This window comes from Hylobates moloch, unplaced genomic scaffold (genome assembly GCF_009828535.3).
Source record: "Hylobates moloch isolate HMO894 unplaced genomic scaffold, HMol_V3 SCAFFOLD_23, whole genome shotgun sequence".
Taxonomy (NCBI): Eukaryota; Metazoa; Chordata; class Mammalia; order Primates; family Hylobatidae; genus Hylobates; species Hylobates moloch.
In genome coordinates this window covers 35,117,106-35,130,020 of record NW_026652298.1, presented here as the reverse complement: position 1 = coordinate 35,130,020, position 12,915 = coordinate 35,117,106, and the positions used below count along the sequence as shown (strand labels likewise).

General features: G+C 40.0%; 1 protein-coding gene across 1 annotated transcript in view; it reads left to right on the top strand.

The window, feature by feature from the left end:
• RBFOX1 (RNA binding fox-1 homolog 1) overlaps positions 1-12,915 on the top strand; it is a 2,506,415-nt gene that overhangs the window by 1,841,443 nt on the left and 652,057 nt on the right. Inside the window, exon 8 of the mRNA XM_032144704.2 lies at positions 3,018-3,059. Within this exon, the coding sequence (XP_032000595.2) occupies positions 3,018-3,059 (42 nt within the window). The remainder of the gene's footprint in view (positions 1-3,017; positions 3,060-12,915) is intronic.

Sequence of the window (12,915 nt, the reverse complement as noted above, 5' to 3'; positions counted from 1 at the left end):
TTTTAGGGTCAGATACAGACATGAGCACAGAGGTCAGTGTAGGAGTTTATAAAAATACTGTATGGGGGTGATTTTCCCAAATTATTTTCTCTCCAGGATCCTCAAAGTAATATTTGTTTTCTAGGGTTCCCTGTTTGTTGTCCTCCACCCAGAAAGTTGGAGGTTTTTTGATTGTTTTTAATTTTTCTCTTCACCTGCTTCTCATCTGAGTCTGCATTTAAGGCCAAGTGTGAAGAGAAGGGAGGAAATAAAAGCAGTGGGAGGTGGGAGTTGTTTCCCCAACCTCTTGGGACCACAGTCATAGATGTTAAGTGTCCACAGCCACCCCTGTTGCCACTGTTGTTTATACACAAACACTACCCTGAGATTGCCTGGAGACTGCAGCATAAGAGGACAGATAAACTCTTAAAAAAAAAAGAATAATAATAATAATAAAGAACAATGGGGATTTTCCCTTTTCTCTGAGCATTAAGATTCCTGTCTTGTTTCTCAAGACAAAACCAGAGTGCTTCTCCTGAGTCTCTATCTGCCTGGGTGTCTCATTTTCAGCTCTTGGCTACCTTGCACCCACACTAAGGGGTATTGGTGGTGGGAGGTGGTAATTCACCACTTCCTTGGTGGTACTTTAAGTTTTGGTTGTTTTGTTCCCCCCCTCCACTTGCTGCTGCTTAATTTTCAGAGATCTCAAATAGCTGCCCCATGCATTCTATACTGATTTCCTCACTGCATTCATTGGGGGAAACAGGATGAAGTGTTTTCGTTCCATGTCGTCAAGAACTGAAACCTCACCACCCACTTCATTTATTTTATTGTGTTAAAATGAACATAAAACAAAATTTATCTTTTTTACCATTTTAAAGTATACATTTTACTGGCATTTAAGTAAATTCAGAATGTTGTGAAAATATTATCCAGTTTGAGAACATCTTAATCACCCCAAATAGAAACCTCATACCCATTAAGCCGTCACTCCTCCTTTTCCATTAACTCAGTCCTCTGGCAACGTTTAATTTGCTCTCTGTCTCAATGAATTTTCTCTACTTCATCTTTTAACAGTTCATGGAGACACAATTTACTTAATATAAAGTCACCTATTTCAGGTGTATAATTCATTGTGGGCTTTTTTTTTGGATATTTATAGAATTGTACCAGTTTCTTTTTAATTTTTTGGAATATTTCTCCTAGTCTTTTCCTCTTTAGTTTCTTTTTTTCCTTTACTTTTATCTTTTTTTTTTTTCTTTTGAGATGGAGTTTCGCTCTTGTTGCCCAGGCTGGAGTGTAATGGTGTGATCTCAGCTGACTGCAACCTCTGCCTCCAGGTTCAAGTGATTCTCCTGCCTCAGCCACGCGAGTAGCTGGGATTACAGGCACCCGCCACCATGCCCAGCTAATTTTTGTATTTTTAGTAGAGAAGGGATTTCACCATATTGGCCAGATTCGTCTCGAATTCCTGACCTCAGGTGTTCCACCCGCCTTGGCCTCCCAAAGTGCTGGGATTACAGGCATGAGCAACCATGCCTGGCCTTCCTTCATTTTCTTTAGTGATCTGTTTCACTGTATTTTTAACACAAGATAGGAACCACAATATTGTATATTTCTGTGGTTTCTTTTCTTAACTGCATGGTGTCTTTTGAACATTTTTCATATCTCTATATTTAAAACTATGTTTCTAAATGGTACGTGTTACGCTATACTATCAGTGTACTGTATTTTTTAATTTTTCCATTATCACACATAATGTTTATAATTTCTTTTTTCATACATAATGCTGTTGTTAATTGACATGGAATTAAGCATTTGTGTGCGTCTCTGCATATTTTCTTAAGAGCTACTCTTATTGGTAATATTTCTGGGTAAAAGGGCATAGAAAAGCACTGATTTATAGATTTGGGGCTCTGGTGCATCCTTAAGTAAAGATTCTTCTTTTTTTTTGTTTTAGAGAAAGTCACAACAAACTTTCTATACAAAATGCGTAAAATACACATCAAAAGTTGGTTCCTAATCCTTCATATCCCTTAGTAAAAGTTTCGAAAACTTACAGTATATTGTCTGGTGCTGGAAGTCGGGAGTTGTTTCATTGGTTAAAAAAAAATACTGGAAAGATACAGAATAAAGGTGAATGAAGACCTAAATTTTATTTCAGCTTAACTATTTTAGTTGACAGTGGATTCTAACAGCTCCTGATGACAGAATGGCCATACATCTCAGAATTCCTTGTATGTGTTCCTTTTTATCTGTGTCCTTAGCATAATCATGTAATACTACTCCACCCATTCCTCTTAACCCACCTATGTTTTCTTGTTTGGATAATAAATTGTATGGCCACTCTAAAGAAGCATCCTTGGACATTAAGTAAAACATGTCAGTAGGGCAAAGATAATTAATGCACGGCATATGTATTGCTAATACCCACTTTCCTATCTGATGGCCGATACCAGAAACCTATCAGGGTTTCTTTTTCTGAAAGAAGGTTTGACCTCAGAATTCTCCCCAGCACAATACTATGGGAACTTAACTGCCATCTGATTAGAACCGGACCAGAAAATGTAACCCAGTTGCCAAGGCATGACAACTGACACTACTGGCCCTAAACATTGGAGAAGACTCAGTGTGTTTTCCACTGACTTATCACAACTATCTCTAGTGGGCCGTTATGGAGGAATTCTTGCACCTGTGAGATAGGGCAAGTTGGGGTTTTCAGGAAAAAGGGTGGGGAGTTTCATGATGAGAGGGGAGGTGCCCTCATCCCAGGCAGATGCTGCCTCCCACACATTCTCCTGCACCTCTCTCCTCGTCCCCTTTCCAGTCTCTGACTTATCCTAGCTGTGCTTCTGAATCACACAATTGAACTCCAAGTGAAGCTTGAGCCATGTAAACCTAAAGAAAAATTGAGTACATAATTAATTAATTATGGGTTTTCTTTGAGCTGAGTAATTAAAAGTAACTGTCTGTTTTCTTTCATGTTTTTCTGATGCGGAGCCTTCTGACTTTTCCCCTTCATTTTCTTTTCTTTGTAGGTTTCAAGAAAACAGATGAATTGTGAAAGAGAGCAGCTAAGGGTAGGTGCACCTGCTTGTAAAATGCTTCCTGATTCTCATTTTTGTGTGATAAGCAAAAATTTCCTTGTGTCTCCCAAGACTCGGGTTCTAAATAACAGGCTTCATCTTAAGACTGGTAGAGTTGAAAATATTTATCCCAGCTAATTTAGTATTGATTGAGCTGGTAAATACAGTATATCTTCTTTTGAAGTGCCATTATAGTAGATATGGATTTTTTGATTTAGATTCAGCAATATATACTTCTCTTCTGGAATTTGTTTGACATCATTGTACTCTTTTTGTGTACAACGCGAGGTCTAAGTAATAACAAAGGTCAAAAGGATGGGTTGCTGCCTTCTTAATATGAATACCGTGCTGTTTGCTGAGTGTCTAAAATGCTCTTTGGCTGTTGACTGGGATAGGTGAGCAAGGAATATTTCAAGGGTGTTTTCTAGGAGAATGTGCGTTATCTATAGACCTCTTGGTTTTAGTGACATTTGTGTATATGGGAGAGGGAGACAAAATTTTAAACCTCATATTCTGTTTCCCCACTTAAAAATGAAACTGTCTTGGTGCTCAGGCATATCAGTGTAAGAAGTATTCCCTAGATGTGGAGGGAACGTTTGGTTATAATGGAGCTTGGTGACATTGTTCTGCTTTCATTGTGTCTGAGTGGACATTTTCTTGGTATGGGGATGGCATTTTAAGAAACTATGGGATTTCTCCCCATTTGTTTTCTTTTAAATGAATTCAGGTTTTCAGTGGACGAGATTTAAATTATGATTGGTCTATTTTTCATGTCACTAATATAGGTTGGCAGTTTTTACTGGACAATGTGCCTTGTAGCCATGTTTTCAAATTGTTTTAAAAATTAGAGAAATACGCTGCTTTTAAAACCACAACAGTGGGATTTGGCGTTAGGAAATCGCTGTGCCCAAAGGTGTCTAATAAATAAGAATAATGTATTAAACAGGGCTAATGCCTTCATACAGTGCCCTGTAACTTTTCAGAGCATTTACCTAATGATAGTCTCATGATGGCAATAATTTGTAGAGTTGCTTCCATTTCACAGTTGCTGTTGGCATCAGGTTTGTCAAGTACTTGGGTAAAATAAGCAACAGAATCCAGGTGCATGAAACCGAGAAAGTGAGACAAGGTTTTCTGTTTCTTTTATGCATATTTGTTTAATGCACTATCTCAGTGTGGCCCCTCTCTACCCACTTTCTTCCAAGTACCTGTGCCAACATTCATTGTGACCTTTTCCTTCATGGAACAGACTTCAAGATTTTTAAGCTTTTCTGAACTCTCTTACTGCTTTTTTCCTGCAGTCTGAATTACTGGTTCATCCTGTTAAATAATGTATTACAACTTCAGATTTCTCTTGCTGTTTGGATGGGGACGATGGCCAGAACTAGGTCAGAGCTACATAAAGAGAAATACGTGCCTTTGTCTCCAGGAGTCCCTGATAAATTCCTGAGAATTAAGATAATCTTGAAATCTCTACTGCATATGACACTTGCCTGGCAAGTTAAGGACACAGTAGGTACTGAAGGTCTTGTTTGCATTTTGAGGGATTATTTCTCATTGATGAGTCCATTGTGGACAGGGGCGTGGTTTAGGTTCAAGAATGGAGTCTTCCCCTCTCTGTTACATAAGTGCAGGGAGTGGCTTGATATTAACATAATGGTTCATTTAGTTTAGTCCTGACTGTGGCTCCAATAGTCTCATCTCTAACATCACAAACCAGTGCTTTGTTTCTTGTTACTTTTGTGGTCACTGTTTTTGCTTTTTAAATGAATTTATGTTTTGAATTGATAGATGGCACATTTGATTGGATGGAGCACACATACGTAGGGTTCAAAATTTGAATAGTACCAAAGAGAGTGCAATAGAGTTTTCCCTTCCCACGTGACTCAGGAGTCCAGTTCCCTCTGGGAGACCCCCAGTGTGATTAAGTACTGGTAGCTATCTCATCTGTAGATATTTTCTTCTGCCCTCTTCATTTTTGTTCTCTGTCTTTCCATCTCTTTCTTCCTCCTTTCCTCCCTCCTTTTTTTCCTTTCACACCTGTGTCTGTAAGAGCCCTTCCACCGCCTCAAAAGAAAACTTCCCTTATTAAGGTGATTTTTTTGAGGGGAGGGGGGGCTTTTTTTTTTTTTAGACAGAGTCTCCTTCTTTCCCCAGGCTGGAGTGCAGTGGCGGAATCTCAGCTCAGCGCAACCTCTGACTCCCTGGTTTAAGCAATTCTCATGTCTTAGCCTCCAGAGTAGCAGGGATTACAGGCGTGCGCCACCACGCCCAGCTAATTTTTTTTGTATTTTTAGCAGAGATGGGTTTTCACCATGTTCGCCAGGATGGTCTCGATCTCCTGACCTCATGATCCGCCAGCCGCGGCCTCCCAAAGTGTTGGGATTACAGGCGTGAGTCACCGCGCCAAGCCTGGGTGGGGGGGGGGGGGGGGGCATTTTTTAAGGGAAAGAAATTTAGAACTGAACGGTAAATACCTGTCCATCTCAATGAAATGCATTTTACTTAATCTCATTTTGCTTTCTTAGAAAAAGAGTGGAAGAAAAATAGAAATCTATTTAGTTACCACATCGTTGAAGGGTAACTGTCTGCAAAGCCACAATTAAAATGTGTCCTAAGTGCAGCCATCAAAATGCATTTCCAGGTATGCTATCCAGGACGACTGGACTGTGGCCGTGTTATCATGTCGAGGGTCCTTCATTAGTGCATTCTGTTGTCAGAGTTCAGGGATATAAGTGGAGAGTTGTAAAATTTATTCCTTTTTCTTGGCCTCCTGGAAATAGCAGATGATTTAGGAAGATAAAAATGTGCTTTCTGTTTTGTGCCCATCGAGGCTGTGTAGGAATTGGCATATCCAATACCTGGTCTTAGGATCTCCTTTCTTTTTCTCACGAGGCCTAAATTAATTTTTCCAAAGCAGACTCTGTGAAGTGCTTAATATCTTGATGATATTAAGAAGTCTTTAAAATGATCATATGATTAATTTTAGGAAATACCATGTTAAAAAAAAGCTAAACTGTTTTTATTTTTTAACTGCAGGTCTTCTCATAGTCTTTAATAGGCAAAGGTGAAATACAAAGAGTTGGATATAATACACAACTTTTTTCTAACTCAGCTGACTATGAAACATTTTTGTTTGTAGAACATACTCTTGAAATCATATCAGTGTTATCATTTAAGATGCTATTATCTGTGAGTTATAGAAAAGCTAAGAGTTATAGAAAAGCTAAGAGTTATTTACAAAAATAAATAACTCTCCGCCTCCCAGTTCCAGGGTTGATTCAGAGGCTTTTTGGTATCAGGGCACTGGTTTGGAATCCCTGTGCTTCCGTTGGCCTTCCTTTCCTTCTTCCAAGATGGCTGCCATCTACCCCACATCACGTTCTCACAAGGCAGCACTCTCATCAGAAGGAAGGAGGAGTTTCTCCTTCACAGCTCTTGCATTTTACTGGAGGAAAATAATTCCCAGAATTCGTCACTGCAGCCATTTTCTTAGATCTCATTGGCCAATCTCTACATCAATCACTGGCAAGGTGAACTGGAATCTCAGCGATTGGCTACAGCAGTTACGATTCGTTTCCAGCATCAGGCACATTGTCACCTGCACAAAAATAGGATTTACTTAAACTGGAGGAAGGAGAAAATGTGCTCCAGTGTAGTTACCCAATGGAGTCTGCCACAAAAGGAATCCACAGGGTTCCGCTCTGATTGTCAGGGTGCTGGTTTCCTGTCATTTCTTTTCATTCCTCTCTTTCATCCTACATGTATGGGCTCGGCAACTTTGTGGATTCTGGTTTGTGGAATTTGACACAGATGCTTTCTCTTCCAGCCTTGAATCTCACAGGTCACATCTTGCATCCTCACCTGTATCCTAACTTTTCTACCCATCTTGGCATTGTCTTTGTATTTTGCCTTGTGTAATTTGACTGCACTGGATATAGCCTTTACTCATATCCCATCAGCATTAGGTGTGGGCAGCAGGCATGGGGCATCGTGCCTTAGTAACCAGCTCAGCACAGAGATGCTGTCCATGAGCTTCCTGGCTCCTACCCTTCCCAAAAGAAGGGCATCAGCCAGTTACTCCCAACAGTAGGGTCACTCTTCTTAGAGAACTATTGGGATTACTCACATTGCTCGGTTGTTACGCACACTACACAACACGGAAAATTGTTCATTCCTCCATCCCAAGGTTTGTTAATCTAGAGTAGACTGAGTCTTCTTCTGAGCTTGCAATTCACATTATTGGCTGGATTCTTCTGGGGAGATGGTCACAGGAGCTCCCTATGGAATCTGTGCATTAACCACTCCTGATCCTATAGGCTGTATTTACCAGCTTGTTCTAGCATCACCACAGGTCATGCTGATAGTTGTGCAGTGACCATATCCAATTATCAGCATTTACCTCTCCAGCATCTGCACCAACAGATGGTCAAATAAACAACTAAGAGAGAAATAAAATGATCCTGGGAGCCTGTTGTTTCCCTGAACAATGTACCAGTTGAGGGAGATTGTATGTTCATAGGGTGGGAGATTCCAAAGCCCACCTTTCTGAGCACTCATAAAATATATGATTACAAATGGATCTTTGTGCTTGAGTAGTAGGTGTTGGTTTGGGGGCTGATTAACGAGCTTAGTTAGAAAACTACTAGGTAGCCAAATGCATGACTGCCAGATTCTGTTCCGTGGATTCAAATACTGATTGGCAATATGGCAATGTGACTCTATAGTCAGCATACTAGGAAGGGTGGTTAGGGCTGATGAAGCACTGGTTATGGACTTAGGTTCAGATCCCACTTCTGAACGCTCCTTAGTGTCTCAAAGCTTGACTTTACGTATACGTAAAATAACAATAGCTTTCTCATAGGATTGGTGACTGGATAAAACAACTTAGTTAAAACACTGAAAAAAGAAATGCAGGCCTCATAGTCAACAAGGTGAGCTACTGTTAGTATTATTCCCAATCATTATTTCACTTCTCTTCCTCCTAGAAATACCAGACATGAGAATACAGAGAACACATATCTACTGCCAGCAAACTCCCCACAAGGAAAGACAACAGAAAGGGCAGGCTCTGTAGTTGATTGCATGGCGAAGTATTTAGGAGATAACTCCCTCTCAGTTAAGATTGTTTGGAATGCAAACAATAGAGACAGATTAGAGCTATCTTAAGCAGAAAAGGCATGCAACTGGGCCTCCCAGGAATCAGACCTTAGAATGCGAAAGCTGTCTGAACTCACGTATCTCTTGCTCATCTCCTGTCTTTGTTTCTCTTTATGAGTCCACTCTGGATTTTTCTTTTGATAAAGACTCCCTCTACCTTTATGCACACATCACACCTTCTAGCCCCTAAGATGTATGTTGCATCGCTTTTCACCGGTATACGGACTAACCATCAGTGCATCCTGGTTACAAATTCCTGGAAAAGGAGCCTGATTGGCTTAGTCTGGATCAGTTGTTCACTCTGGGCCAGTTAGATCTGTCCAGGGAAGTGGTATGAAGAAACGTAGTTGCCCAGGGCCAACTCTTGAGGGAAGACTTCATTATTAGGGAAAAGGAGCCTTTGGTAGCTGAGTAAATAACGCCATAAATGCCGGGTGCAGCAGCTCACGCTTGTCATCCCAGCACTTTGGGAGGCCGAGGTGGGCGGATCACCTGAGGTCAGGAGTTCGAGACTAGCCTAGCCAACATGGTGAAACCCCGTCTCTACTAAAAATACAAAAATTAGCCGGGCATGGTGGCGGCTGCCTGTAGTCCCAGCTACTCCGGAGGCTGAGGCAGGAGAATTGCTTGACCCCAGGAGGTGGAGGTTGCAGTGAGCAGAGATCATGCCATTGCACTCCAGTCTGGGCGACAGAGGGAGACTGTGAAAAAAAAAAAAGTCACCAAAGATATAGATATCTGCTATGCTTTCAAAACATGGATATCAGAGCTGAACAAAGGATCCTGGAAAATACATGTGCTACCACCAACTGCTAGCTCTGTATTTCCCAAAATATAGGACACCTACCCCACGTCTTACTCACAGCTTTCAGGCCAACACCAAGTCATTAAGAAAGGGGGAATCACTTAGAAAGTTACTTCCCTTTCCATTGTCTCTCAATGGTTTTTATGTCAATGAGAAATGCTCAGTTTAAACTATAGTATCTTTCGCAGGGCTCTAACACTTTCTAAGCTTTCTTTTTTAAGGGAAAGGGAGTGTGCCTCAGGCTGAAAGCCTACAGCCCCAGAGCATCTCTTTGCACTTTGAAAACATTGTTTGCAAAATATAGTAGTTAAGAATCAGGAGCCTGGAGCTAGGCCTACTGACATAAAATCTAGACTTTGCAATTTAGCACTCTGTAGCCTTGTACATGTTACTTAAATCCTCTCTACCTCAAATTCCTTAGCTGTATAGTGGAGATAATCATTGCACAAATTTCATAAGTTTTTGTGTATGTGTGTGCATGCGCATGTGTCTTTGTGTCTGTATTTTTGCATGCAAAAAAGATTAAAATAATTAATGCATATGAGGTTGTTAGAAAAGTGTCCGGAATAGAAAAGGTCCTTAATTATTGTTGGATATTAATGGATTTTTTTCATTAACTTTTATGTGTGACTGTTGATATTGGTTTTCCATTTACAGCGGCAATACAAAGTTTCCTTGGCACACATCGTATTTTATGTTCCATTTGTTGTTCCACTTATTTAAGTTAAAAATGGGCTGCTTTAAAGATAAATATTAATTTTATAATGTTACAGATTGCCCACAGTTATGACAAAGATTGTGATACTGGAATGCAAATGAATGAGTTTTTTTAGAAATACTCAAATCATGGTACCCGCCTTGTGAAAGAGGTTGTAGAGCAGATCTGCATTATCAATATTTAATTTGTCAGTTAGAAGCGAGTTTCTCATTTCTGCTAGATATAAGTGTGATGTGGCTTGCATAATGCAAATTGCTAATGATCATCTTGGCTTAAACCCATCGCCTTCATCTGGACATCAGATAATGAAACTTCCCAACAGCCTTGGAATTGAGCTATCAGAATCAGAGATACCTTCCCCCGCTCTGTCTCACCCCTCCCCGCTTTTTAAAGCCCAACTTTTCATTCCTTAGTGGCTCTTATGATAGCACGGAAGAAAATGTAAGCCCCCCTTCTCCCCACTCCTTGGTGAGACCTCACAAGATCCATGTGTTCTTCCTGACTATAATTTTAGGATGGTTCATTGTAGAAATGTCTGCTTCCATTCAGTCATTTATTCAAGAAATATTTTTTGAGCACGAACCATATGCCAATCACTTTGCTAGGCAGTAGAGGTATAATAATATACTGAAACTTGCACCATTCTTATTCTCTTATACCTCACAGCCAGTGAAAAAGACACGCATTTGTCAAATAATCATTGACAAACACTGGCAAAAAAAGTCCAACGTGAAACTGATGAATATGAGAAACAAGAGATGCTTTGTAAAAGGGTATGAATAGAAGAAGCTTACCTGATTGACCTTCACTTATCAAACATACCAGATTAATACATACTGTCCCATCTCTTTATAAAACATATTGGCAGATGTGCACAGCATCCTATGTAGTGACTGTTTGGTACAAGTTTACCTTTCTCTTCACCCGTTGCAGTATCTGCTTGCCAAGAGTCAGTTGTATTTGTTCCCAGGGCTGCTTCTGCCAGCTGCACTTTTCATTGTAATTACATTATTTAGTGGAACATTATGTAAACTGATGAAAAATGAGTGCAGTAAGAAAAAGAGCTGTTTCTATGAAAACTAAATGCTTTGGAAACACTGTGTGAAAACAAGATTCAAAAATTATTTTGATTAGCTGTGGGTGAGAGGGCTGTAAAATATTAGTGGAAAAAAGCCCTCAGAAATCTGGAGAGATTCTGCAGTCAGATTCTTTTCAATGTGTCTTGACATTCTCATTCCACTTTAGTCAAACCCAGAATTGATACCATAGACCAGAAGTTAACAAACTTTTTCTGAAAAAAGCCAGATTGTGACTATTTTAGTATCTGAAGGCCATAGGGTCTCCATTGCCCCCATTCAACACGGCCATAATAGCACAAAAGCAGCCATAGATAAAATGAATGATTGAGGCTATGTCTCAATAAAACTTTATTTACAAGAACAGGCAGTGGGCCATAGTTAGCCAGCCCCTGCTGGTGACTGCAATGTTAGTGAGGTGTATGTGGGAAGGATATTGAGGGATTTTTATCAACAGAAAAATCATTCAAAGAAAAGGCCTTAGACTCACATCAAAGATCAACAAATGCATGCATGTTCATATATTTTACATTAAAACAGAAGTTTGAAGTTATTTCTTTATCACTTTGAAAGTGATTCCTTGCTTTAAAGGCTTCCAGTTAAGGACCTTCTCCCATTCTCAAATGAAATGGCTTCTAAAGAATAGAATAGCTACAAGTAGGGCTGGAAACGCAAAATAAAATTATGCTTATTTTTATGTTCCAACCCTAATGACTCAGAACCCCATCTGTCTATAATGGAAGAACAAATTTATCCTTTTTTATTCGATCCCCCAGCAAGTAATTTCTGGGACTCCCCAGGGAGGGTGACATTTCCACATATACATCCTGGTGCTTGTCCTAGGCAAACTTGTTCAGCTCTTCCAGAATTCTCCCCTTTCTTAACAAAAGTCTGGTAACTTCCTTCTCTGGATTGTTCTGTACTCATAAGCATCCCTCTGTAGGCATGAATACCATTCTTTGCATTAACTTTCCAAATGATCAGCTAAAGCCAGACTTCAGTGATTAGCTCAGGAGTTAGCAGAAATCCCAGGTAGGTGCTGACTTGCACAGAGGACCCTCAGGGTTCAGGCCTGAGATCTTCATGGTTGATGAGATTTCATGAATGTTCTCGTGTGTGTGTGTGTGTGCGCGCGTGTGCACACGCACGTGCGCATGCACACAAGGAAAAATCTGGCGGAAGTTTGCTTGCTTTAATCTTACATAACGAATGGTCCCACCTTTGTGATTTTCTCCAAGCAAGGGGAGTTTGCCCCAAAGTAATTAGTTCTCTACTTCTAGAAGCTGCAGGAACTCAGGCAAATAATCCCTAGGGGCCGCTCCTGTACTAAAATAAGAAATTCATAAATACATTTAAAATGTTTTTAAAATATCATCTTCACAAGACCTATTCCATACAGAGGTTGTATGTTCTCCCGTCTTTGCAAGAACATTCACTGATGAACACAAGGAAATCAACTTCTTGGTTGATTCTGATCAAGAAATCAGCCAACTAGTCATAGATTTTAATTTCTCCAACTTCATTGTGAAATATGATTAAATAAAGAAGTGTACAGGTATCCACTTTTCTTCATTTTTGTTGCTGAATCTTATAATTCACATATATGTTAATTAATTATTTGAGTCTCCCCAGGCATTTAAACACTTTATTTGGAGAAGACTCAAAAAAAAGTTAACACATTGAGGATATTTGGCCTAATATTCATTCTCCCTTTCCCTTGCTTTGATTTAGCCTATTATCCCCAGTCATCATGCCCCTTTCCAGGGAAAATCTATTCCCATTTCTTGCTTTATCATTAAATCTGTATCAAACAGCTCCAAGCAAATCGCTAATAATGCTGACATTTTAATTTGTCATAGCTACTCTTCATTTCTATGACTGATGCCTCAGCAAGGACTTGTCTTCCTGCTCCGTTCCTTTGAGGTCTAAATACCGTTTCAGGAGAAAAAAAAAATACTTGATAGGCAAGGGAAATAGGGCAGGAAGCAAATTAATAGGCCATCTCTAGTTCCCTCCAGTTGGGGGTAGGGAGAGGCAAGTTTCAGTGGGAATGAGTAAGGAGCAAGAAACTCTCCCTTCCTGACGATGCAG